The 27,599-nt window shown below is 29.9% G+C and overlaps 1 protein-coding gene across 2 annotated transcripts; it reads right to left on the reverse strand.

Moving 5' to 3' along the window:
• Nucleotides 1-1,129: 1,129 nt before the first annotated feature.
• On the reverse strand, nucleotides 1,130-26,842 carry LOC143191223 (synaptic vesicle glycoprotein 2B). 2 transcript variants are annotated; one of them, XM_076396101.1, is made up of 11 exons: nucleotides 26,667-26,842; nucleotides 11,277-11,483; nucleotides 8,684-8,846; nucleotides 8,446-8,624; nucleotides 8,205-8,389; nucleotides 6,407-6,588; nucleotides 6,192-6,354; nucleotides 6,011-6,125; nucleotides 1,709-1,868; nucleotides 1,527-1,654; nucleotides 1,130-1,474 (listed from the first exon to the last, which is right to left on the reverse strand). In XM_076396101.1, the coding sequence occupies exons 1-11, from the start codon at nucleotides 26,737-26,739 to the stop codon at nucleotides 1,419-1,421; spliced, it is 1,611 nt and encodes a 536-aa protein (XP_076252216.1). In that variant the 5' UTR covers nucleotides 26,740-26,842; the 3' UTR covers nucleotides 1,130-1,418. The 2 variants fall into 2 exon arrangements, with proteins under 2 accessions (XP_076252216.1, XP_076252222.1); XM_076396107.1 differs by lacking the exon at nucleotides 26,667-26,842 and adding an exon at nucleotides 17,750-18,101.
• Nucleotides 26,843-27,599: the final 757 nt, after the last annotated feature.

The raw sequence follows: 27,599 nt of genomic DNA on the forward strand, positions 1-27,599 counted from the left end.
CGCTATGCAAATGGCTATATATTATTCTTCTTGGATCAATATTTGCTGACTAATAAAATAATAGCTCCTGAATGTATATCTATTAAGAGAGGATTAACCTATATTCAATACACGAGGAATTTTGGTGTAAAATTTATTGCCCAAGTAAGAACAAATTTGTCAGTGTCATCAATTTAATAACTACCTGGAGGGATTTATTTTATTAAAGAAAAAAAGTGTAATTATCCAAATAAATATAAGGCTTAAGGCTATTTCACCAAGAAGGTTTGTGTTGAATCTAGCTCATGGATTCGGTAATATACATCCTCGGCTAGTATGATTTAGAAATCATTTGAAGCACTCAACATAAGTTAATTTTTTCACCTCTACTTGTGGGCTCTAAATATTTACATTCTATACTAACCAGGGACGAAATGAAAATACTGTCAGTAAGTCTTTGAGCTGTAATATAACAAACTGTTTGTCAAATGATTTAAAAAAAGTAAATTTAAAACCTTTCAATCGTACATTCCATGATGATCTTTCAGATAAAATATTAAAAGTAATAACATGTTGCGCTATATACTTTTGAGTAAAATAGGTGAACATAATGTTAACAGGGGAAGATCCAAAGTTTACTTTTAGTAAAAGAAAACAAAAAGACAGAACTCCGAGAGATCCTATTAAATTCGTGGCACTAAACAAATATAGAAAAGGAAAGAGACGGAAAAGATATGATAATTTTGATTTGCAATGTATCAAAGTTTTTTTGTTTATAGTTGTATATATATGTATATAATATTTATATTTTATAGATATATTTATTTTTATATATTTATGTTTATTTACTTTTGTATATTATATTTTTATTTAATAAATTTCAGAGAAAAAAGTTTTTTAATTAAATTTCATTGGTCAATTAACATGATGTCAAGGCTGTCACATTACTAATGAGCCAATCAAATGTCTTCATAGTAAAATATTTCTCTTACAGATGCCTATAATGGAGATTTAAATTGACTCAAATTACTTCAATAGCCCATTATGGCGCCCTCTGGATGTTGGGCAAGTCCCCTATTAAGTTGCATGTCTATTACTCGATGGTTATAGTATTGACTACCTAGATAACTGCGACAAATACAAGTTTGTATTTTTGGAAAACAAGTTTATTACAAAAATATCATATTAAAAATATGTTATACAAAATAGACAGTTAAAAATGGACCATCAGTAAATGGACTATCATAACACAAACAATAATTTACATTACAAAAATACGTTTATCTGGTTCATTTATATTTGATATGAAATAGGAGCTAATTTGGCCTATGAAACTAAGAGCGTCTTGTTTCAAAACAAATACCGATAACTACTAATTAGTCGAGTTGTTGAGCATTGCTCTTGAGCAGATAAATCAAACAGAAACAAATATATTTTGATTACTGCAAGGGCTTTAATTCGGTATTGGGCAGCAGGAAACCAAGTAGAGCGCAACCTGTAAAAATGTTTTTGTTAAACTGGGAGCCGTTAAAATGTTTTTAACATACCCAAACTTGATATACCAACGTAGAAAAATGGCGGAGCACAACCGGCTTCCAGCAGTAATGGGAATACGATGTTTCCTGAAGCAGCTCCAGTTCTACCACACATCATCGCTAGCGATACCGATATTGTTCTGAAATATGTTATATAGAATATTAATATATTGATGACCATTCAATATATTTACCTCAGAGTTGTTGGGAATATATCCACAATAACAGCCAATAAAGTGTTGATCATAACACTGCCAGTGCCAATAAAAAGAGATGCTAGGGTTAATGTTGTGACAACATCCCGTGAGAAATATAGGGATATTGCCATTGATCCTGAACAAATGCCCAAAAACGCTGAAAAACACAATACATTATATACACCTTTCAAATGTTATTAACATATTTTAACCAGTTTTGATGTATGAATGTAATAATATTATGTAAAAGGTTTTAAAAAGTTCACATCTCAAAAATTTTTTGTTCTGAATTATCCCAGATAGGAACATCCTGTATCATTTAATTATTTTCTAATGTTACTATATTCTGACTACCGTTTTCTTAACAATATTATAATATGCTGACAAGCATGGTTGAGAGTAAACAAACCCAATATTCATTTCACATCACCTAACTCAAGCCCAATTTTTACTGCAAAATACATTACTACCAACAAACATATATTTTACAATATCAATATATTGATATTTTTGAAAGTATATCATTATTCATTCAGTCTCTTTTGGTACATGTTCTCTGTGTCTTCCATACAAAATGTCTATTTCGCCACAGTAGTCAGTTAAGAATTGAAAGTTATTTGTATAAGACAGTTTGTATGGGTACAGGTGTTATTATATTTTGTAAAAATCTTGCAGACATATCTAGATAATTGTACATTCTAGATAATTATAAGTATAACACATCAATTGAAAAATCCCCGGCCTGACACATAGATGGCGCTACTAGAATTAAATCCATATATTTTTTAGTTAGCCCTAACCGTCAAAAGATGCGTGTATAAATTTGACAGCTATCGGATCATTAGTTTGTGAATTATAACATTTTGAGTGAAACAACTTTTATTATTGTGAAAAAAATCAGTAAAAAGAAATTTCGGGCGTTGGTATAATGTTGTTTCTTGAACGGAAAAAATACAGTTGAAGCAGAAACTTGGCTTGATGCCGAGTTTCGGGATACTGCTCCGGGAAAATCGAATAATGCTAAGTTTAGACGTGGTGATATGAGCACCGAAGACGGTGAACGCAGTGGACGCCTAATTTTGAATGACCGTAAATTGAAATTGAATGAAATAGCAGACACTCTAAAGATATCAACTCAACGTGTTCATCATATCATTTACGAATATTTGGGTATGATAAAGCTCTGTGCAAAGTGGGTGTTGCGCGAGCTCACTTTTCAAACAAAAGGACCGAAAACAACCACGGGTTGATGATTCGGAGCAGTGTTTGAAGATGATCAGGTGTAATAAACCAGAGTTTTTGCGTCGATATGTGACAGTGAATGAAACATGGCTCCATCATTTCACTCCTAAATTCAATCGACTGTCACCGAGTAGACTGCAAACGATGAATCCGTTATGGCGTCTGTATTTTGGGATGCGTATAGAATAATTTTCATTGACTACCTTGAAAAAGGAAGGACTATCAACAGCGACTATTACATAGCGTCATTGGATCCTTTGATGGACCAAGTCGCCGAAAACGGCCGCATTTGATGAAAAAAAAGTGCTGCTTCACCAAGACAATGCACCGTGTCACAAGTCAGTGAAAACGATGGCAAAAATCTATGAATTGGGCTTCGAATTGCTTCCTCGTCAAAGGTATTTTCCAGATCTGGCCACCAGCGACCATTTTCTGTTCACAGATCTCAAAAGAATACTCGCTGGAAAGAAATTTTCGTGGAATCGACTCGAAAGATATCGATAAAACTCAAGCCTATTTTGAAACGAAGGACAAATCGTACTACAAAATGGTATCAAAAAGTTGAAGGGTCGCTTTAATCAGTGTATCACCTTGAAGGAAATTTTGTTAAATAAAAAGAAATAATTTTGCCAAAAAAATGTGTTTTAGGCCATGGATTTTTCAATTGATCTGTTAATTTGACATTCTAATGGATATTTATGATATGATGGTCCCTAATGTACTTACGCATTGGTAAAACTTTATATAAAATGTGTATTTTCGCTGAAGGCAGAAAAAATCTTACAAGTCCGGAGCCAAGAGGAATATTTTTTAGTATCTGTATTTTATTCACAACAGTAAGGTCATTCTAAAGTATGTATTTACTATGTTAAACAGTTTTACTTACGTCTAAGGTGTAATTAATATAATAGTGAGGTAAATAACACTGTTGATAAGATTTGTGGTTAGGCACCATTTTGAGTATATGAGTTGTATTGTGTATATGAGTCCCCAATAATTTTGTTCCTTTTTCCGTTGCCAAATAATGTGATTGGTTTAATCGTAGAAGTATGCATGAAGTCATTGTATATTTCTATAAGGTTCGAATGCCAGCCAGACAGAAGAAAATGGGTAATTTATAATACCATTTTTGCAGTTGTTTTTACAGAGAAAAGTAAGTAAATGGTGTAAAAGGATTATACCAAACATTAACACCTGCTTAATATTTTGATGATGGTGAGAGATCATCGGTATTTATGTTGCGGACTTTTATTTATTTATTTATTTATTTATCTGCATAATGTAGTATTAAGTTTTCTTTGTTAGAGCTAAATATGGGTGTTTAATTATTATGTTTAATAAGAAATAGTTTGGCTACTTAATTTCGTTTTATTTATATCAACTCAAGTTGTGGATGGTTAAGTTTTAACTGTGCCCCTCTGTGCATGATCTATTTTTATTGTTTTAAATTACAGTATAATTACGACATTATTATCATTTCATATAATTGATAGAAAGTTGATTACATAGGTATTAATATCCAGAAAGTATGAAGACCAGCTAAAGGTGTTAGAAAGAGGAAGGGTGAACAAAAGAGTTTATATATCATATTGTAAATTATGGACATGTCTCACATGTGTTAGGTAAATGTATATATTTTAAAATAAAAGGATATATTAAGAAATGTTAAAGGCTGTATATACCAGAATGCTCTTGTGAGGATTGAAACTAATAATAAAATAATTTCCCAGTCCATTAAGTTAGCATTGAGAACTATCAATTGAAAACCACTCTCGACTGCAGCACACTAATATTGCAGCAACTCTCTTGATTTTTGTCCGAGCCTTTTTATCGTTAAAACTTTTTTCTTAAAATTTTTAAAACTAAATTTTGATTCGAAAGGTTTCAGAACAATAACAGAAATTTTAAACGATTTGAGTAAATTTTTACAGTATTTACAGTTACAAAATTTCGTAAAAAACGTTAAAGGTAAAGGGGTGATAAATTAAGAATGTATTAACATCTGGAGATATGTTGACAAAAAGTAGCTAGAATGAAAGACATGATTACGCCAGATACTACAACAACTCTACAAATTTAACACTATTTGGAAATGCCACTTATTGAGCGTTTAGAAAACCCATTGGGTTTTTGGCAAGCTGATAAAATGATATTGATAAAATCACTGATATTCTGCTATACCCGTCTCCTCGGAACGATTTTTTTCAAAATCTGGCCAAATTATTAACGATCGAAGAAATCGCCTCATGGGAGAAATGCTGAACATGATTACATTTTTGAATACTAATTTTAAAATATTTCCGTTCAATAATAAATGAACCTTTTATTTTATTTAAAAGGGTTAGTTTTTATTTAGTATTTATAGCTATTTTACAAATCCACAACATTCAATTATAAAAATCATTCTGTTTCATTTAAAAAGCATTTATTCATTGCCACTTAATAGTATTCAGCAATTATTTCTTTCTTTTGCTTTTTAAAAATTAGTACGATATTGAATATGCACGTCTCTGTCTAACCTATAGTACGATTGGAAGCACATTCGATTAAAATATAACCATAATTATTATATTATGTCTTCATTACTTTCCAAATATTAAAATCAAATACGATGAAACGTATTTGGGATAAATACTCCATTCATTTTTCATAAATTCAAAGTAACATTCAAATATAATATTAATTAACACTGACAATTGCCCATTTAAATTGATTTAAAATAAACTGATCCAAGCAATTGTCTCCGTCCTTTTCCCTCTCACAATTTACACGGGAAGGAATTAGTACATGCTCATCTGACATCACAAATGGAAAAACATTCGAACCGTGCATTTGACTGAAAATAGTAATTACAATTTTTAGTTGCTAATTTTTTGACTATCGATTATTTCGACTATTTTCAGTCGATAGTTCCCAACGCTAATAAATATGAAAAAACAGTCAATAGACGGATCCATAAAAAGTCAGGGATTAATCAGTATTTACCTAAATAATATTGACATAAATACTAGTTAATGTAAAAGTAATAGATAATGAATATAAAAGTTTTTGACTTACAATATAAACGTTTCTTTCCCACTCTATTGATGAATCCACTGGCAACGATATAGGAGCAAATTGTAACGACAGCAACGATCATGGAGTTGGTATAAACTGAATAATTGTTGTGATTCTGGTAAATTATGAAGAAAATATTTAAAATTCAGTGATTTTATTTGCGGTTGTTGATAGAACCTACCACAACACACCCTGTTGAGTTTTGTTGAATTTCTTCAGTTTTAGTAGTATTAACTTTAAATACAGCCATCATATCACATAATGGTGCGGATTCATTATGAAATTGTTGATAGTCATTGACAGCTTGGAATAACTGCGGTAGCCACAGTCGAAGAGTATTTAAACTGTAATGTTAATAAATGCTATATCAATGATTATACAACGAATCTAACGTACCTGGTCATTGTGAAAAACTGAATAAAACAAACGAACAAGATTTTTGGCAAATAAGGCCTTCTAAAAAGTGGTTTTAATTGAGACCAGCCCTCGATCAGAGCCTCTTTTTTGGTCCTGTTGGCTGTCATTTTTCCGTGATTCTTACTTTGATTAATTGCAATTTCATCTACTAATACTTTTACCTAAAATTAAAAATTGATTAAATTAATTATCTTGTTGATGATAATATGGTGAAGGAAAGGTAATTTAGATAGAGTAACATCCATTTATAGGAAAGGTAGATAAAAACGCATAATAAAAATACAATTATAATAATTTATTATTATTATAGAAATACATTTTAATATTATTCCATCTTGTCATATTAATATATAATTTTGTGATTTTTATTATTTCGTCTATATTTATAATTCCAAAATTTTAATAGAATAAAAGAAGAAACTAATGACGTTTCTAAGATAAACTTTTTCTCAACATGGTGATACCGTGTCAAAGAACGATGTTCGTTTGGAACCTTTCCCGATCTGGAACAAATGGTAATTAGAAAGCACTATCTCTGGTGAATGCGCTGGGTTCCGCAAAACATTCATTCGAGTTGTAACAGTATATCCTTCGCAACTTCTCCACCTGTGGTCGAGAAATGTCATGCAATATGACAACATAAATTGAAAATGACAACATGTTGCAAAATGACAACAAAAGTGGTGATATGGATGTGCGATACAAAGAATGTTCTGGTACACCGAAAAAGTTTGAATATGCGAAACTGCAAGAGTTATCGGATAAATAACCAACCTAAACCCAAGAATAATTGACAGAAGCCTTAAATATGGCACAAGAAATTATTAGCGACCGATTAGGAGTAATGAGAAAGATCCAAAGTTGGGAAAATGAGTGCCACATCCATTAAATGACAGACAAATGGAAAATTAAAAAATCCTGTAAAATGTTGCTTCAAAAGTATGATTGGAAGTCATTTCTCCATCGAATAGTAACTGGTGATGAACGGCGGATTTATTTTGAAATCACTAATCCCAAAAGAATCAGGCTTATCACCAGACGAAGCCGGCCGATCGACTTCAAAGCCAAATCGTTTTGGTTGCAAGACAATGCTCTGTGTTTTGTAAGACCAGAGTGGAGTGCTGTATTACGTACTGTTGAAACAGTTAATAGTGATCACTACCGACAACAAGTGATCCATTTGAACCATATACTGATCGAAAAAGGTCCAGAATGCGCCGTTTCATAAAGCAAAACCCGCCAAGGAAGGCTAATAATTGAAAGCACTTGGATCAACTTTTCTCTTTTCTCGAAAAACTCGCATCAATGGGACACGCCCTTGCAGAGCGGCCCTTCGTCAATTTCGAGGAGGTTAGAAAATAGTTTGACGAATGGTTTTGCTAAAAGGACATAATAGTTTTCGGATGGCATCCATAAATTGCCTGAAAGATGAGCAACATGTGTAGAATCAAATGGCCAAGACTTTTAATAAATACATTTTTTCAGTTTCTTGAAAATTATGTACTTTTCCGGTATACCTGGTATTAAAGAGCTTCAAAAATTTCTTTAGAAAGAGGGTCTTTTTAATTCACAGAACTTAGCTTTTTGAAGAATTAAAGTTCTAATTAGTATTAATGAAATTTTACATAGTATGTACAAATAATGATAACTTTTAAGTAGTGTAAATCTACTCAAAGTTTAAAACTAAATATAAGGTATAGGGTCTTTTGTGATTAAATTTAGGAATCTCTAGATCAATTCATTTTTTGAACTTGTTCCAAATTATGTTTCTACTTACCGGATAAGATGATTCTGGTTTTCCTGTATTCACCCGATAAATCTTTCTGAAAACTTGTAGCGCTTTTTCGTTCCTGCCCGTGGTCATTAAAAATTTCGGGCTTTCTGGCAGGAAGATGAACGCCACGGCACTGGTGAGAGGCACTGCAGCACATATGAAGAGATATACATTCCACGAATATATCACTGAAAACATATCTATTAATTATACTTGTATGGTTGCTATTTTCGACGTTATTTACCGAAGTTTTCTGACACCACATATTTTAGATCTAACGGGAGCACTTTAATTGCTAAAATAGGTAGTACCAAGGATGCACCACTAAATATCACACCTAAAACCATTTGTACGTGGCTTCGTTGTTTGGCACAATGCAATTCGGACAAATAGGCAGTGATTGCAGAGAACGGTCCATTTATTCTGAAAGTGGCGATTGAGTGAAAGATACATTTTGAGATGTTTTAAAGTTAAGTACCCACATGAAACCGCCAAAGAATTTCGCGGTCATCAACATAGTAAAATTTTGGGACATGGCTGATAGCAACACGAAGAAACCGTCCAGGAAATAGCCTGCCACCAACAATTTCTTCCGTCCCAGGGTATCACATAAATATCCCCAGAAAAATCCACTGGAGATCATACCTTAAAAATCATTTGAATGTTTAATTTAATAAAATATTTATTATATTTATTTTATAGGTTTTGGAAAAAATTATACGTTGTATAGTATTTTGTACGGCCCAGATATATATTAAAGGAGTGTTTTATGTTGCTAGCAATGATGTAAAGGGCTTTAAGAAAAATAATAATTAGATTATATAAAAATAATTTTGTTCGAATATTAACGACGTCGAACTTTGGCAACTACTTATACAACTATCATAGTTCTTGTTTGTGCAAGAGTACAAATGTGTGTTACCATAGTAAAACACATTTCTTTGGCAAAATTAGTTTTTTTATTCAACATAATTCCCTTCAAGGTTGATACACTGATTATAGCGACCCTCCAACTTTTCGATACCATTTTTGTAGTACGAATATGTGTTCAAAATAGGCTTCAGTTTCGGCGATCACCTCTTCATTGTACGAACATTTCTTCCCAGCGAGCATTCTTTTGAGATCTGAGGAAAGGAAATAGTCGCTGGGGGCGAGATCTGGAAACTACGGCGAATGAGGAAGCAATTCGAACCCCAATTCATGGATTTTTACCATCCTTTTCACCGACTTGTGACACTATGAATTGTCTTGGTGAAGCAAGTGGTGGTTCTTTATCTTCAAATGCGGCCGTTTTTCAGCAATTTCGTCCTTCAAACAGTCCAATATCGCTATGTAATAGTCGCTGTTGATAGTCCTTCCTTTTTCAAGGTAGTCACTGAAAATTATTCCATGTGCTTCCCAAAATACAGACGCCGTAACCTTGCCAGCCAACTGTTGCGTTTTCCCACGCTTTGGTTCATCGTTTGCAGTACACACGAATAACTGGCGAATTGGACTTCGGAGTGAAATGATGGAGACATGTTTGATCCATTATCACATATCGGTGCAAAAAATCAGGTTTATTGCGCTTGACTATCTTCAAACACTGCTCGGAATTGAATTGTGTTGTTTTTGGTCAAAAATGATATCGCGAGGCACCCACTTTGCACAGAGCTTTCTAATACCCAAATATCCATGAATGATATGATGTAAACGTTCAGTTGATATATTTAGAGTGCCTGCTATCTCATTCAATTTCAATTAACGGTCATTGAAAATCATTTTATTGATTTTTTAAATGTTTTCATCGGTAATATCTTTTGGGCGTCCACAGCGTTCACCGTCTTCGATGCTCATTTCACCACATCTAAACTTAGCATACTAATCCTTGATAATTGCTTTTCCTGAGGCAGTGTTCGGAAACTCGGCATCAAGCCAAGTTTTTGCTTCAACTGTATGTTTTCCCTTCAAAAAGCAATATTTTAACAACACGAGAAATTCCTTTTTATCTTTTTTTTTTCACAATAACAAAAGTTGCTTCACTCAAAATGTTATAACTCACAAACTAATGATTCAACAGCAGTCAAATTTATACACGCATCGTTTGACGGTTAGGGTTAACTAAAAAGCATATGGATTTAATTGTAGTATCGCCATCTATGTGTCAGGCCAGGAACTTTTCAATTGACGTATTATATAGTGTTTTGTCAACAAGTTTTTGTTGAAATAGAGTGAAATAACATTATTTTTATTTAAAAGCCCACCTATGTCATTATCTGGACCAGAATTCATAAAATCGCTAATTTGATGAATATATTTACTGTCTTGAAAATATAATAATATCTGGAAGAAATAAAAGTTTTAACGTAAAACACATCTTTTACTATTTTAACTTTCGCTATATCGATATATCCATAAAATCGATAAAAACATTGTCAATCTCGATCTAAATATAAATATAAATGCATTTATTATAAACCTTTTTTTATTGCTGATTACTCGAATTAGAGGGCAATAATGATTATGCCAGAACGCCGTCATAGCAACGGTTATTTTGAGCACATGCGAATATAAAAACTGAATGATATCATATCCTGTTACTAGTTGCCTTTTTAATTATCCAAATATCACTTTAATAACCCTTCTTATCGATAGATGTTTTGGAACAATTGAAAAATATAATATTGAAATAATTACCACAAAACTCAGATTTAAAATTAAAGTTTAATTTAAAAGGAGATGAGATCGTTTCAACGGATCCCATTTATTAGATGCTTGTAGTCAGATTTTGTAGTTTCTCACTTATTACGTAATTTATTTGAATTAACTTTTTGAATATAAAGAAAGTTAAAAAGAAATAAAAGTGTTCAATATCAATTTCTTGAAATATTTCATAATATTTAGATTTATTTAAGCTGGTACGTAAAAAAACACAAATTTAAGCAAAATAGTTCATGATATTTGTGTAGAATATAACATGTTTTATGTATTATTATAGTGCTAAAATTTAGTTTAGTAGTTTGAATATAGCATCAAAAATTATAAAATTTCTTAAGTATTTGTTAAGTATTATTCGACTTCTTCTTGAGTACTTACCCATATATGTAACTGCATTAAGTAAGCCTTTATGCTCTAAATTTAAGTTAAGATCACATTCAGCTGCTGGAAACACATAAGACATAGTTGTTGTCTCGAATACTGATGACCATCCGGACGTTATAGATAAAAGGTAAACTATTATATGAAATTTTCCCCATCCTGCTGCTACAATGGCTTTTTCGAAATCGGCTGGTTCTTCTTCCTCTACAAAAAAAAAACTATTATTATTCACTTATTGCGTTAGACATACGTATGTTGTTCAGTATCTTATGTTTATTACTTTTACGACCGTGCTTAATTAAAAACTTAAAAACCAGTACACGTATTGTATGACCACAAGAGTTACTACACCGTCAATTGTTGGTTTATTGTTAGAATTGGCTGAATATAGTCCAATATTTTTGACGTCGTGTCATTCACTACTTGTAATGTTCATATAATAGTTACAATAGTGCATAAGATGGTACCAAAGACAAAGATTAGTCTTGAACAACGGAATGCTATCTGTACTTTGAGGCAGTAGAATATTCTATGCATCCTAAGAATATTCTGTTTTAATCTTACACGGAAATGAGCTGCTAAAGTCAAATCAACAAAGCAGAAAGATGAGTTCGTTCTAGAATATCGAAATGAAATCAACGTTTAACTTAAATTACTGATAGTTTAAATGAAACTCAAGGAAAGCCAGTTCCATCTACAATTGTAAAGAGACGTTAACTATCTACAGCCAAAAAACTGCAACTAATACTGAAAACTAGTAGTTATAATAAAATACATAAAAGCTGAACGAAGAACACTGGAAATGGATTGTTGAGTCCTAATTTTAGATTTTTGGATCTAATTATTTTTATACTACTACATATATATATATATATATATATATATATATATATATATATATATATATATGACTACTTATATATGATTGTTGTCGTTTTTTGAAATCGCGTTCTTGTTTATATTTTTTTTCCTAATCTATTTTTATATAATATATCAAATGTATAACAGGAAGAAGTTCCTATAAATTACACTCAATTCATTGTCAATATAATTCATTAACAATAGATCTAAAAATAGTTACACTTGCTTTTATTAATTCATATGTTATATGCCAGATGTCGGAATACAGATGCTGGTAGAAAAATTAACATCCATTTTGAACAATTAATTAATCTCGTGAGGAAAATAAAATGTTTCGTTGTTTAATTAATTAAAATCATTCTTTTTAGTTCGAACGGCGTTGGATTCGTTATTACTTAACGTTACAATTTCATTATCTTCACTACTTCATTATATTGTTTTAATTGTTTATTTGAATTATTTCATACTCTTTTGGCAAAACGTTAAACCTGACGAGAAGAAACCAGACAAAGAAGAATCCGTTCTTGAGCAGGAATGTTTCGGGAGATTAAACCACTAATTTGAACCAGCGACTTCCTTGGCAATGGCAAAGAGTCTTGAACACCATTACTAATATAACTGTATTATGCTTGAAATTGGGTATAAAGTGATTTATAACTAATAGAAGCAATTGATTTGCGGTTTTAACAATATATCGTAAATTTTGTATGTACCTTTTGTGAAATATGTAAAAAATATTTCCGATATAGCAATTTTGTTGGTAATTGATACTTTCACGGATCAAATGCCACAACATGTCACGCGAAATAATACATACTTTTTGTGAACTTAATACCATAATAAAGCATGTTTCAAATACATTAAATAATTATAATGATATATTATTACAATTAAGCTGTAGATTACATAATAATCCTTTGAAATATTATATTCTATTTGAAATGTAATGTTATTTTTGTAAAAAAATTTCGCAATATACAATTTGACTTGTAAAATTGAAAACAACTAATATCATTCTGATACAGCTTTATTGCTCTCAGCTTGTCTTATAATGCTCCCAAAGTTTCAGAAACTCAAAATGTAGAAGTTTTGAAAAAGGGAAGAAAGTTGACATGCATACATAGCATTCAAATTAGATTAGTTTAAAGAGCACATATACAAATGGGGGATGAAATCACGAGCTTGCGTCTTGCTAATTTTGGATTGCAGGAAAAAAAAATTTAAATAAAAGGAACGAAACTTAGATCCATTCAAATTATTTTAAAGCAAAATGAAATTATTAAAATATATAATGCAATACTATTAGCTGCTTGCGTGTATTTTGATCAGAGAACAATAAAATAAAAAACAAATTTCCTGTTAGTAGTTTAGTAACATATCTTTTAGTTGTTGTTTCGACATTCACTATGTTTTCGACATTCATTATTTTGGTTGTTTGTTATGATGTTACTGCTCTGTTACATCTCAAATGTAGCTTTTCAGAAATTTAATAGTGGTGGAAATTTCGGCCTGTAGTATAAAAAAGAGTCCAAAGACAATGAAATGCCAGGCAATCAAAAGAATTGTCTGAAAAAGACGAAATATCCAAATATCTGGTAACCAAATCAACGTCACGGTTTCATTGGTTACCTGATAAAATCCTAAGAAAGTGAATCTACTACGACAATCCCAAATGCAAACAGTCAAGAGTTATTCCAAGAGAGTAATCCCCATTGACACCAAATCAGAGTCACCAATTCATAGCCACAAGATCTAGTTATCCATAAGAAAACCAGATATGTTGAGATTAGACTAGAAATCGTTCAATAATCACCTTCAAGTATTCCTCGACATAGTACAGTTCGCGCAAATGTATGAGGATACAAGCAGAAGTAGGAAACATTCATGCTTAGATAAACACTGAGAATTCCTAGATTTTTGGCACAAGCGTCAGCTCATGGTGTAAGACCACCAAAGACGGGCTGAAACTGCTGTGATCTCAAATAATCTACTGGAGTACCTGGACAGAAGGTTGAAGTTCAGAGTGTACGATCACCAAAAGCAAATTGCAATAGTTCAGTTGCTCAACCTTAGACTATTTGTATCTGCATCTATCTATCTACAGGAGATACATATGCATACTAGGAGATACAACCGCAACTGTAAGCTGTCAAGATGACAACGACATTATTCAACTATTCACTGTCGAGGATATAAGAATTAGACATTTTTGGCATCTACAAACATAAAATATATTATATAAATAAATAGAACAATAAAAGAAACGAGTAACATATGTTGGCAGATAAAAGCTAAAGCTATAGAATTTGATAGCGTAGGTCATCGTTTCACCAAATATATATATATATATATATATATATATATATATAGGAAAATGACATAAGCATTAAATTTTGTAGTAGAGTGGGATACAAATATAGTGTATCTGCTATTTACAAACATTTGTCTGCACTTATTGCAGCTTTTTAAACTTTGTTTGCAAACAGGATTTTAATATACGTTAATGGTGTTTCTTTAAATTAATTTATTAGTTTTATTAATTCTCATTACCTTTTGATTTTTAAAATTAAATCAATTAATCAAATAAAGTAGTTTATAAGGACATGATTTATCAATTATGGAATAATTTTTTTATTATTTCGGACAGTATTGGCACCGTACCATGCCCATGGCCAGTTCGGCTAAAAAACATTAAATCATAAATAAACAAATAAGTTATAATATAAATAATTAGCATATTTATATAATCTACGTATTATTTAAAGACAAAAAAAAGATAAATTACATTAAACTTTGTATCTTAGATGTATTCGTCACTAATATGCAATCCTCTTAAAATATATATAAAATAGTATATTAATTTTGAATGATTGTTAATTCTGTAAATAGTTTGGTATAAAACACATTGGGAATGAACTTTCATTACATAAATAACCTTCGTTGTACACAAGCATTTAGCTAGAATTATTTTGCATTGTGATTGACTTATTTTAGCAATTACAGGTTATATAAAGGTTATATATAAATAAACTGTTCTGTTCTCAATATTATTCTATATGTTTTATGCACGAAGGTTACTTTTTATGTAACAGGATTTTTATTTCTATATGTTAACGATAATCAGCATGTTTTGACATCTATATGAGTCCGTTTTCTCCCGCTTTAAGATACCGAAAATCGTTTCTTTTTGAATATTCAAAATAAGGCACCGTGTCACAGGCAGATGAAAACTGTGGCTAAATTGATCGAAGTGTGCTTCCAGTTATTTAAATATCCATTGCATAGTCCTATTTTAACCCCCCAATAACTATTGGCTGTTCGAAGACCTCAGAAAGGTGCTCCAGAGAAAGTAATTTGAATTTTGAATTTGAATTTGAAGCTTATTTTGTATATAAGCTATAAAACATTTTTGTAGGTTTGTAATAACATACGCACTTGGCAATTTAAAAAAAGAAAGATGGAAATAAAATATATTAATTTCCATCACTTTCCAAAGCTTTTTCGCATCTTTTCATTTTTTCGGTACATCTTCATTACTTTTCTGGTCTTTTTGGAACATTATGACGTTTTAATTGTTCAATTGACTTTGGTAGACATTCACACCAATAGTTTCGTTCGGGTTTAGTACCTCGTAATATGCTGATTTCAGTCTGTGCCTATCAAAACTTTATGGCCATAAATCTTCTTCTAATTATTCACTTGGGATTGTCATAGTAGATGTACTTCTCAACGGCAGTCATAAAATATATTCGTTTTTTGCCTCGCAAGCAATCAAACAGATATATTAAAACGGTTAAAATAATTTTTTCAGTTAATTCGTATGGTAACCATTTTTCTGATTCTCGTATCTTTCCCAGCGCACGTAAATATCTGGAAATAGTTGATTTATGAACTGTGTGAAAGTTATTTGAGAGTTTTATTCGGATTCTCGTATAACAAGTAATTGTTTTATATACTTTTTTGGTCCTCCAGATCACTATTTGTTATTGATATCAAAATGTTGAATTTGAATCCACTTTTAAGTCATTGAAAGCAAAAATGACAATTGGAATATAACAGGAGCAGGGTCATCATAAGTTTTCAAATGCGATCGGTGGGTTTCGGTAGCAAATTTCTTCAAAACAACAAATATAATGAATGTCGAATATAAAATTTAGAGTATTCCATGATTAGCATCTGTAATTATTCAATAACTCTAAATAATACTAAATGCAATATTGTTAGTTCTTAGGAAGAATTGTCAAGAATCTCATATATGTCAGTTAGATTAGGTTGTTTTAATAGTTTCTTACATTGATACTTCGTATATCCTTTGATTAGAATAAATGTAACCATACACTACAATTATAATATCATCATAATTTAATAATTACGTGGCTTTACTATGAGTTTGAAGGATATACAATTTGGTCAACTACCTCGACCAAATGAGAATAAGCACAAGAGAAACAAATAATAAAGAAACACAAAGCAATTTTACATTATTAATTACCAAGTTCCCTATTTTTTTACATTGGCATAAATGTAGTTTTATAAATACAATATATAAGAAATTTCATTGACATATAAAAGACGATTCAGTACCTACAACTTTTAAATCTTTAATACGATATAAGCCATTCTCATTTGTAAATAATGACAATGACGATAAGTTTAAATAATATGTTCTCTCGTAATAAATTAAACACATATAATTGTTTAGTTAAATGAAAATAATCAATAATTGAATGATATATCTGATATAACGTAATATTCACGTCACAATTTATTATATTATCAGTGCATGTAATTGTTAATCAAAGATAGATTAATTGAGAAAAAATGCGCATTGATTAAAATATAACGTTGGTTAATATTACGTAAGAAATTTAAATATTAAAAAAAATATTTCTTGCATCCCATTATTTATAACAAATAGGAAAATACAATGATGCTGAGAATAAACCAAAATAACGATAATAATGAGAATAGGATATAGGAAGCAATTGAAAAAATAGAAAATAATAACATGAAGAAGTAGATACATTTAAATATCTTGGAGTTATATATGGCTAAATTATACGCACAAATGGAGTTATGTAATAATGAGTAACAAAAGCTAAACACATTTCAAGAATTACTAAAATTGGAGTTATGTTATTTATAATTTTACTGAAGGTCGGTATGGTTAAACATGAACTAGAGAAGAAAGATAATGAAAGAAGATATATGTTATAATGTAGAAAATATCATGTATTAATTTTTCTTAGGCATACATTATATTTGAAAATTTCTATATTTTCTATATTTTAGAGAAATTTTAATACTTAGGATAATTTTTTTGATATAACATTCACAAAACCGAAATCAATTTCTAGCCAACCTTTTCGTATATAAATTTCACTATATAGTTCACGATTTTTTTAATCTTTAACAATTAAAATTTGTGTTTTTAACTTATTGTCCAAGTTTAAAATATAATAATAAATGTAATCATTCAATCTCAAGTACGTTGATGAACATTTTGGATATAAACTTAACAATTCAACTTTTGTTTAAAATAAGATATACCGTTTTTATTGTTTGCGATGCCTTCTAAAGTTATAAAAAAATGTAATTTAATAAATTACCTTCAAATAATCGTAGTTTCTCCTTTTGAATTTCGTTGTCATCTTCTTTGCTTATTGTCATATTCACACAATTGATTAACTATATCGACTAAAAATTCCTCGAAAAATGTCTTCTATTTACTAACAAAAAGGCCGGCAAAAAATCTGCTAGAAAATCATCTTCGAGATGTAGCGGATTTATGTAGCAGGTTATGTCAATCCCGTCGAGATATACCTATCGATTTTTTATATATCAAGCGTGCGCACAACATTTAAAAATGAACGCATTATCACGAAAACGAAAATCTTGTAAATTATGTTATACGGACTTTAAGTCAGCTCGATTGCTTCTCCGTCGACATTGAACTGTTGTGCAAATGCAGGTCGATTAATAGGAATAATGTGACGATGGAAAGTGTAGTTGGGGAAATAACAGTGACGTGAACATACTTGATCAAGTCTTGATATTTTTGACTTTCTGTTTTCAACTCGTACGTTATCGGTACATAGTTTTCCGATAATAAATAAATGAAATGTTGGGTACAAAATATTTTATCGAATTCTGAAATGTGTTCTTGTTATTATTCGTAACAGAGTTCACATTTTTAGCACTAATTTTTTTTATATAAATAATTGATTAAATTAAATATATATTTTGCCTATAACCTTGAAGTATCTTTCGAATATATTTCTACACTATGGTATACCTTTTATTTAATTTCATTTGGAGACAAACTGAAAATTTTTAATTAAGATCTTAAATATTTGTTCATTACCACTTATAATTATCTATTAACATTAGAGCAGTAAATAAATATTGTAGTGGTTTAGCGTTTTGCATTGCAATTCTCTATTAAAGGTTGTCATTTATAATACTATAATATTAAGTATAAGATGATCTTGTCCTATTTGGTGAATTCACTTGGTCATTTATACAACAAAATATATGTTTATTCAAAGTGTTGCACTGCTTCATCGAAGCTGCAACCTGTCTTTCCTTTTCTAGACTTCCTCTTTGTAGAAGATTTTTTCTTTGGATTAGATTCCTTTTCTCATATTTAAATAGCTTCACAATTAGTGAACCATTTTGTACATTAGTTATTTGTTTATATTGTTGGAAGCGATATCTATTGATGGTTATAGGTAAGTATTGATGTAAATTTGTGTTAAACATAACCAAATGTTTAACTCGATAAGCGTTAAATTCGATGGCTTTGGCATTTTTTTAGTATAAAATAACAATTTTTTGTGGTATCATTAAGTTACTTAGTGTTACACTTATTGTGTGTGAAACGCCCAATATTGCATTTTCGACATTCATTACTTTTGCTGTATGATTTGAAGAAATCTGCTGCCGAAGCCCATAATATTTTATCATCAAACATCATTTTGTCTTCAAACATCATCATCTCATCAAAATAGATGTTAGTTGTTGAAAGATGTTAATTTTCCAGCCTGGGTACATGACTGGGATAGTTCTCTCTTATTGATTTTCTTGCTCTTATGTAGAGATGTACATAAGAAGTATCCCACGTTTATATAATATTTTTTCTATTTTCCTCTCATTTTTTCAGGTTGTTATCATAGATTTCTTCTCAATTAGTAAAATAAGGTTTGGTGATAGATAAAACCATTACTAAGATGAAGTGCCTATCATATTATATTATATTATTTAGTTTGAGACGAAATCAGAAAACAATTCATTGACTAAGGGCAGATGTGTACTCGGATCTAAAAGTTTGTAAAGATGAATAATGTTTGTAGGTCGGGCATTGAAAAACCACTTTAACTGTTCGATCAAACTATGACCTTTGCAGTATGAATTTTCACACAAATGATGTATAAATTTTGTGCAATGAATAAATTTAACAGAATGGTAGTAAACTAATAAGACCAAAATTTTATGACGCAGACATGCACAGATGTGCTGAAATAAAATAGATCCAATTTTAAGCTCGTTGTCCATATTCCATTCTATATAAATTAAGTGAACCGTTTTGTACATTAGTTATTTGCTTATATTTTGGGAAGCGATATCTATTGATGGTTATAGGTAAGTATTGATGTAAACTTGTGTTAAACATAACCAAATGTTTAACTCGATAAACGTTAAATTCGATGGTTTTGGCATTTTTTTTAATATAAAATAACAATTTTTTTTAGTATTATTAAGTTACTTAGTGTTACACTTATTCTGTGTGAAACGTCCAATATTGCATTTTCGACATTAATTACTTTTGCTGTATGAGTTTAAGAAATCTGCTGCGGAAACACATCGTCTTCAAACATCATCTCATCAAAATAGATGTTAGTTGTTGAGAGATGTTAATTTTGAAGCCATTTCAGAACAAATTCGGTCCATCCCAGCCTGGTTACATACAGACTGGGATAGTTGTCCCTTATTGATTTTCTTGCTCTTACGTGGAGATGTACATAAGAAGTATCCCGCGTTTATCATTTTTCCATTTCATTAAAATAAACTTCATGTATAACAATATGCTATTTTCAACTTCCATATTCCAATTCCAAATCCATAATCTCACTTTTACAGCACTAATTTATGCTGACGCCATTATAATTTAAAGGCAATCACTTAATAATCACCAACTAGAGTAGAGACAGCTTCCAGTTTCACTAGTTAATTGAATTAATTCGGAAGTTAATTGATTATTATTCAATTGATTGATTAATTGATTCAATATTGATTGATCAACATTATTTACATATAATCTGAATCAGTCAATGCAATCTATTTTATAATCTGTATTTTTGATATATATATATATATATATATATATATATATATATATATATATATATATATATATATATATATATATATACGTATATATATTTATATACTTCATAATACTAGCTATATGTATACTATTTTAATTTATATACTAATTTTATACATACTGAGGCAGTCAATAGTAAATAGTAACAAAATCAGTTGGACCGAGAATAGCGACTGAAAACAGTCCACTGAAACAGTCGATAGTAAAAAGTAGTCATTTACTAAACAATCGATAGTCAATTTCAGTCGATAGTTCCCAACACTAAATAATGATGTTTTCACGATTTGTTAACTAAAAAAGGTTTAGATAATAAGCAGAAAATATGTGTAATTAAGTTGTCGTGATCAAGTAACTAAATTTTTTATAACTTATTTCATTATGGACATTATTATTATATCTTACGCAATACCTAAAACGAAATTATTATTAACACATTGTTACATAAACAATGTATGTTTTAGCAGTGTTGTTAAAATTAAACGTAATTATTATTTCCCAGATCATTACTAATACATATCAAAGGTCGTAATAATAGTCTAAACAATCGGGTTGCCAAAATAGAATTAACCTTAATATTACGAGGTATACGGAATTACATACTGCAAACAATTTTTTGCTATAAGTAGTATATATAAATATATATGTCAATAAAGTGATTGATAAAACCGTCAATATATATAATAAGTATACAAAAATTGCGAAAATTTATATTAAATTTATATTAAAATTACGGGGAAATAATGTATAACGAAGCCATAATATTTTTTCTACTTTCTTCTCATTTTTCCAGGTTGTTATGGTAGATTTCTTCTCAATTAGTAAAATAAAGTTTGGTGATAGATAAAACCATTACTAAGATGAAATGCCTGTTATATTATATTATTTAATTTTAGACGAAATCAGAAAACAATTCATTGACTAAGAAATGCAATTGGGATATATTTTATATATTCTAGTACCCCATGGCTTTGGTTCTAGTTATTACTGCCAGATGTGTATTCGGATCTAAAAGTTTGTAAAGATGAATAGTGTTTGTAGGTCGGGCAGTGAAAAACCACTTTAACTGTTCGATCAAACTTTGACCTTTGCAGTATGAATGTTCACACAAATCATGTATACATTTTATGCAATGAATAAATTTAATAGAATGGATGACAGCAGGTAACAGTAGCCACAGCAAGAATATAAATGAGTTGAACAGTAAACTAATAAGACCAAAATTTTATGACGTAGCTGGCCATGACATACACAGATGTGCTCGAATAAAATAGATCCAATTTTAAACTCATTGTCCATATTCCATTCTATATAAGTACCACATTTACCACTCAGAGTCAAGTAGGGTAATCACTCAGGTGCTTTCGCCTTGAAGATGCAATAGGTAACGATCAGAAAGATTCATCTTCACTCCAGAGGCACATTGTTCAGATACCAGCGATCGCGTAAATCTAAAGCCTTATAGTACGGGAGCTAGCAACGTAGGGAAAACAAGAATTTCAGGTAAGGTAATTTTTTGACATTCGATCTCTCTCATTCTGTCGGTCGGTACCCGGTCCATCTGGCTGGCGGCAGGGGTTGCGTTTACCAGTGCGCATCGTATCTGTGCAGGAAAAAAATACTCAATTTTTAAATTAATTAAGAATGGATATTTTTTTACTTTTAATAGACTTTGATGTTTATTGACTTTTGACAGTCTTAACAGAAATATTAATTCATTGTCAGACATTTTTATGAAACTTTATAACATACCGGATGCTACTTTTTAAATAAGAAGGAATACTGAACAAGTCCTGAAAATGAAATAGGTATGTTGAAAAAGTGCTGAAAGAGTCAGAAGAGGTGTAGGCCGCCGAGAAAAAATTGATATTTTGATATATCGATAAAATTAAATAAAAAATTACACTAAACCTATAAAATAAAATACTAATATAAACATTTTATTAAATATAATTATATGTTTTTTTTATAATATATTTAATTTTTTTGGAAAAATATCAAGAAATATTGACTAACTAATTTATCTATGTCAATGCTAAGCCTATCAAAAGTCATTTAAAAATTATCCATTCTTAATCTAATTAAAAATTGAGTATTTTACCTGAACAGGTACGATGCGCATTGGAAAACGCAACCCCTTTCGTCAGCCAGTTGGGCCGGTTGCTGACAGAGAGAGTGAAAGAGATGTGTTAAAAGATTAGCTTACTTGAAATTATCTTTCAAAAACGTTGCTAGCTCTTAGTTTATAAGATATTAGTTACCTTTCTTTCATATTCTGTTGGAGAGGCTCTCGTCTTATGATTGATGATATTCAATGAATAATCCAAAGAAGAAAATATGAAGAGGAGTCGAAGAAAAATAAAACTGAATGTCAGGTAATATCTGAAAACAGTCTTGGTAGTAGTGTATCAGTGTTATGGTATGAATTAGATGGAACCGAGAATAAATAAAAGGATATTTGTATATCTTTCTGAAATACAAATATGTGTAGCACATTCGATAATATTTTTTACATCTATAAGAAAAAACATCTAATCGTTAGAAGTGAAATTAAGTGCTGGTTTTATCTATTCTCTTCTGATCCTTTAGGATTCATATATTAATGATATTGGTCGAGATATTTATTAAATATATAAGAAAAAGAGCCAACAAACCTAACAAATACACTTTTTGACTAATTTGAGGTTATGACGATCAGTAAGATTGTATAAATTTGTTAATAATTCATCAGCAAGCTGTATCTAGTAATAATTAGTAAAAAAATATCGGCTAAAAATATCGATATATATCAATGCTAAGCCTATCAAAAATCATTTAGAAAATGATCCATTCTTAATTAAAGTAAAAATTGAGTATTTTACTTGAATAAGTATGATGCGCATTGGAAAACGCAACCCCTGCCGTGAAACAGTTGGGCCTGTTGCTGACCGAGAGAGTGAAAGAGATATGTTAAAAGAGAAGCTTACCTGAAATTATCTTTCAAAAATGTTGCTAGCTCTTAGTTTATAAGACATTAGCTACCTTTCGTTCATCTTCTGTTGGAAGGGCTCTCGCCTTGTGATTGATGACATTCAATGAATAATCGAAAAAAGAATATATGTAGAAGTGCCGAAGAAAAATAAAATTGAAAGTCAGGTAATATCTGAAAACAGTGGTAGTAGTAGCGTATCAATACTATGGGATGAATTAGAGGGAACCGAGAATAAATAAAAGAATATTTGTATTTCTTGATGAAATACAAATGTGTATAGTACATTCGATATTTTCTACATCTATAAAAAAAAAATTTAACTGTAAGAAGTAAAATCAAGTGCTGGTTTTAATTTTTCCCCTCTGATCCTTTAGGATTCATATATATTCATATATATATCATATATATATTTCAATAATATAGTGATATTGGTCCAGCTATATATTAAATATTTATGAGAAAGACTCAACAAACCTAATAAATACACTTTTTGACTAATATGAGATAGTGACGATTTGTAAGATTGTATAAACTAGTTAATAATTCATCAGCAAGCTGTATCTAGTAATAGTTAGTGTGTCAACAACAATTTCTATTATTCTCTATTATATTCTGTTATTATCTATCTATTATATCTATTACTATTCAATATAAAAACCACTTTTCTTCTCTTATTACAATTGTGAACCCGCTAAATAAGTAAGAAAATATCATTAAAGTATTTCATAAATGTTATAACATATATCTAGATAAACATAGTATAAATGTAAAAAACAACTTTAGTATTTACCAGAGAAATAGGAAGTAATTAGCGATTAATTCTGCCATAAACAGAAATTAATACTATAAGAAATTATTCATGGTTGATGACAGAAATTTAGCTGAAAAAGTATTATATAAGCTCGATATTATAGGCGTTTTATTTTACTGTTATACCATAAATATATTTACAATATTTTAACTACAGGTCTAATAGAGAAATTAGCAATTGCGGCGTAAAAATTATATATGATTATAGCGAGTATTGCTTCCTTTGTTATATATTATGGTCTCTTTTTTACCAACTAGAGTTTTTCTGGGCTGGATCTACTACTTAACCTAGACTCCGAATCATCGGCATTAAGTTTATCATCAAGTGACCAACTTATGAGAAATTATTCCAGAAGACATCCGGTCTTACACAGCCTGGATTATGGCGTTTTCCACTTTTGCTTTTTGTACAGTCACAATTATAACACCACTCGTACATATTACATTCGTAAATATACATTTTCAACCATTGCCCAGCAGGATTCAAACCCGCGATTATCGTACCAATAGGAATATTGCTTTTGTCATTCCTTAGATTAACTTGTACCATCGCTTTCATATGACAGCATATGTCTAGATGGCATTAATTCACTAGAGTTAACTTCATAATTTTTTTCCAAATTATTTTGCTTCGTCTCTCCACTAGAGCCTCAATATTTTATACTTTTAGTAGTTTGGAGTACAGCACATCTTGTTTTTCTGAGCAAATGCTAGGTATATTACACTGAGTACTTCGCTTATTTGGATTTATCGGGAGTTATTACTTCCGAACTATTCTGAGATTTAAAACCTCCATCTCCCAAAAATGGCATAGTGTACCCCCTTCAAAAAGGTTTTCCAATTTTTGGTGTCTCCAAATTCCAATAGATTAAGGCTGAGCCACTGAACTACTGCAATTCGCCTTTGGTGACCTTACACCCTGAACCTCAAGTTTCTGTTCAAATTCCATTAAAATATATTGTATATGAACTGCGTACAATTGATTGGTTTGATTTATCTCAACATTTTGAGATTATTTACTCTCTCATTTAATTTACAAATGACTGTATAAAAGAGGTTAGCATCTTGTTATTGGAATTCGAAATAGCATTTCCCAAGTTATTTAGACATTGCTCATATAATCATATACGTTGCTAAGCCGGAAATTTATATATATATATATATATATATATATATATATATATATATATATATATATATATATATATATATATATATTATGTTTATTCAAACAATTAAAGACTATTTTCGATAACATTTAGCCATCACCTCAAATAAATGGAAAACTATTTCAAGTTCAGAGCATTTTTATCGTCCTTATCAAAACACTTGGCTTGAGATTATATAGAATTGGTTTATAATATGGTGTAATGGATTTACATTCTATATGGATAATACGTATAATAAATAATGTTTCATGTTCATTATTTTTGAGTGGTCCGTACATAATGAAGTACCAAATATATATATATATATATATATATATATATATATATATATATATATATATATATATATATATATATATATAAATCAGAGTTAATTAGTATTACAGTTATTTACATATGAATAACAATAAACACTATTTTGTTTGTTATATATTATGTTTTATTTAAATTGACCTCAGTTCAGCTCGTATAAGTAGTAGAGCAAAAGCAAACAAGACTTGAAGATCGCTGTCGAGATTCTGCCGAAACGTCATCGAGATATTAAAGTTCCGCGGAAACCCAGCAATACCATTTAAAATATAAACATATAAACTTAATTCATATTGTGTTTAATTAATATTTAGTATTTCTATTACTAATTTTATGGAATGCTTTACTAATGTTACTTGAATGATTTACAGTAAATCAAGATATAGAGACAACATATATAGACTAGTAATTTACATACAACGTAAATTCAAATAAAATATATATCATTTTAATTTTAAATTACATTGAACTAGCAATATAATCAAATAATATTATAAGTTTTCTGGCAAGATACCATTATTCATTGATACAATTATGCAGTTAATTAATTTTAACTTTACAAATTATAAATAGTAAACTATAAATATTTAAAGATTAGAATCTTCAGACGTGTCTTATAAGTCCACAAACCTTTCAGATAGCTTAAGTACTAATTGCAGTAACTACATTGTTACCAGAATATTAAGAATACTAATAAGACGTAATTTATTAATATTTTTTTACTTGTTCATTAACACAAAATGTATCACTAACTTAAAAATTCATTAAAGAAATAATGATCTTTTTGAGCATTAGTTTGTTTCATTGTTTCATGTTTCATGAAAAACGAAATATTTTCTTTAATTAATTATTTATCTATGAATTAATATGATATTTATACGTACCAGCTTTCGTTTTGCTTCTTACTTTCTCATCACATATAATACTCACTGGCAAAACATCACCACCTCCATTCATCTTGCAGAAACTCACTCGCGACACTCAAATGGAAAAAAGTAACTTACCACCATGTGCATAAAAGATTTATTATTTTGTATTTAAATGCTTAACACTATTTCTATGGAACTTGTTTGTTTAATTTTCAAACCAAACATTACACTAAGAAAATTTTTTTGTACATTTTTTGTAATCACAGTCATCCAGAGTGCCAGGACCGTACCCACATAAAATCTTTAAAAATTGATTATTAACTATAAACGTTGCTTGAAATTGTTTTTAATGTATTTAATGAAGAACCTCAGGTTTTCGTAAATCGAGTAATTGACATTTATCAAGAGAAATTTGTTGTTAAAGTTTCATCATTATAATTTTAATAAAAACCTTATCATCGGAGATATAGAAAATAAATGAGAAATTGCATATTATTTATTGTCTTGTTAATACCGATAATTATATTACTCCAACATTTTTTCTTCTTGTATAGCTTTTATATCAGCTAAAAACTGGGTCTGTGTTTATTGAAATTGGTACAGTAATTGCATCATAAAAGATAATAAGTTTAATGGCATATCAAAACACAAATGATGTTAGAGACCGTCTAGTTGACCGTGTTAAAATTAATTTTTGTATGTTGATACAGAAAAAAAGTGGCTGTGTTTCTCGATAGATCTCGATAGACGAATATGTGCTTGACCTTTAGATGTATAGGAACCAGGCAGTACAATTCCAAAAAGACTAGTTACTAATTATTGATGTGGTAATAATAACAAATTGTTGTGTGTTTTGGTGGATGACAAAAGTCACCAGAATTTCAAGAGACAATTTTATATGATTATTCGTGTTGTTATAGAAGTGGATAATTTTTCAGTAATGTTGAA

Source organism: Rhynchophorus ferrugineus, unplaced genomic scaffold, assembly GCF_030347505.1.
Source record: "Rhynchophorus ferrugineus isolate W39M unplaced genomic scaffold, kcgeb_rfMv2 rfM1, whole genome shotgun sequence".
Classification (NCBI taxonomy): Eukaryota; Metazoa; Arthropoda; class Insecta; order Coleoptera; family Curculionidae; genus Rhynchophorus; species Rhynchophorus ferrugineus.

Bases quoted from the DNA above. Each gene is read 5' to 3' on its own strand.
- LOC143191223 (XM_076396101.1), bottom strand. From the start codon at position 26,739: ATGAATGGAGGTGGTGATGTTTTGCCAGTGAGTATTATATGTGATGAG. The intron at 6,126-6,191 runs GTAGGTTCTATC...ATAATTTACCAG, and splicing joins ACTCAACAGGGTGTGTTGTG to AATCACAACAATTATTCAGT. The intron at 1,655-1,708 runs GTAAATATATTG...AACATATTTCAG, and splicing joins ATATTCCCAACAACTCTGAG to AACAATATCGGTATCGCTAG.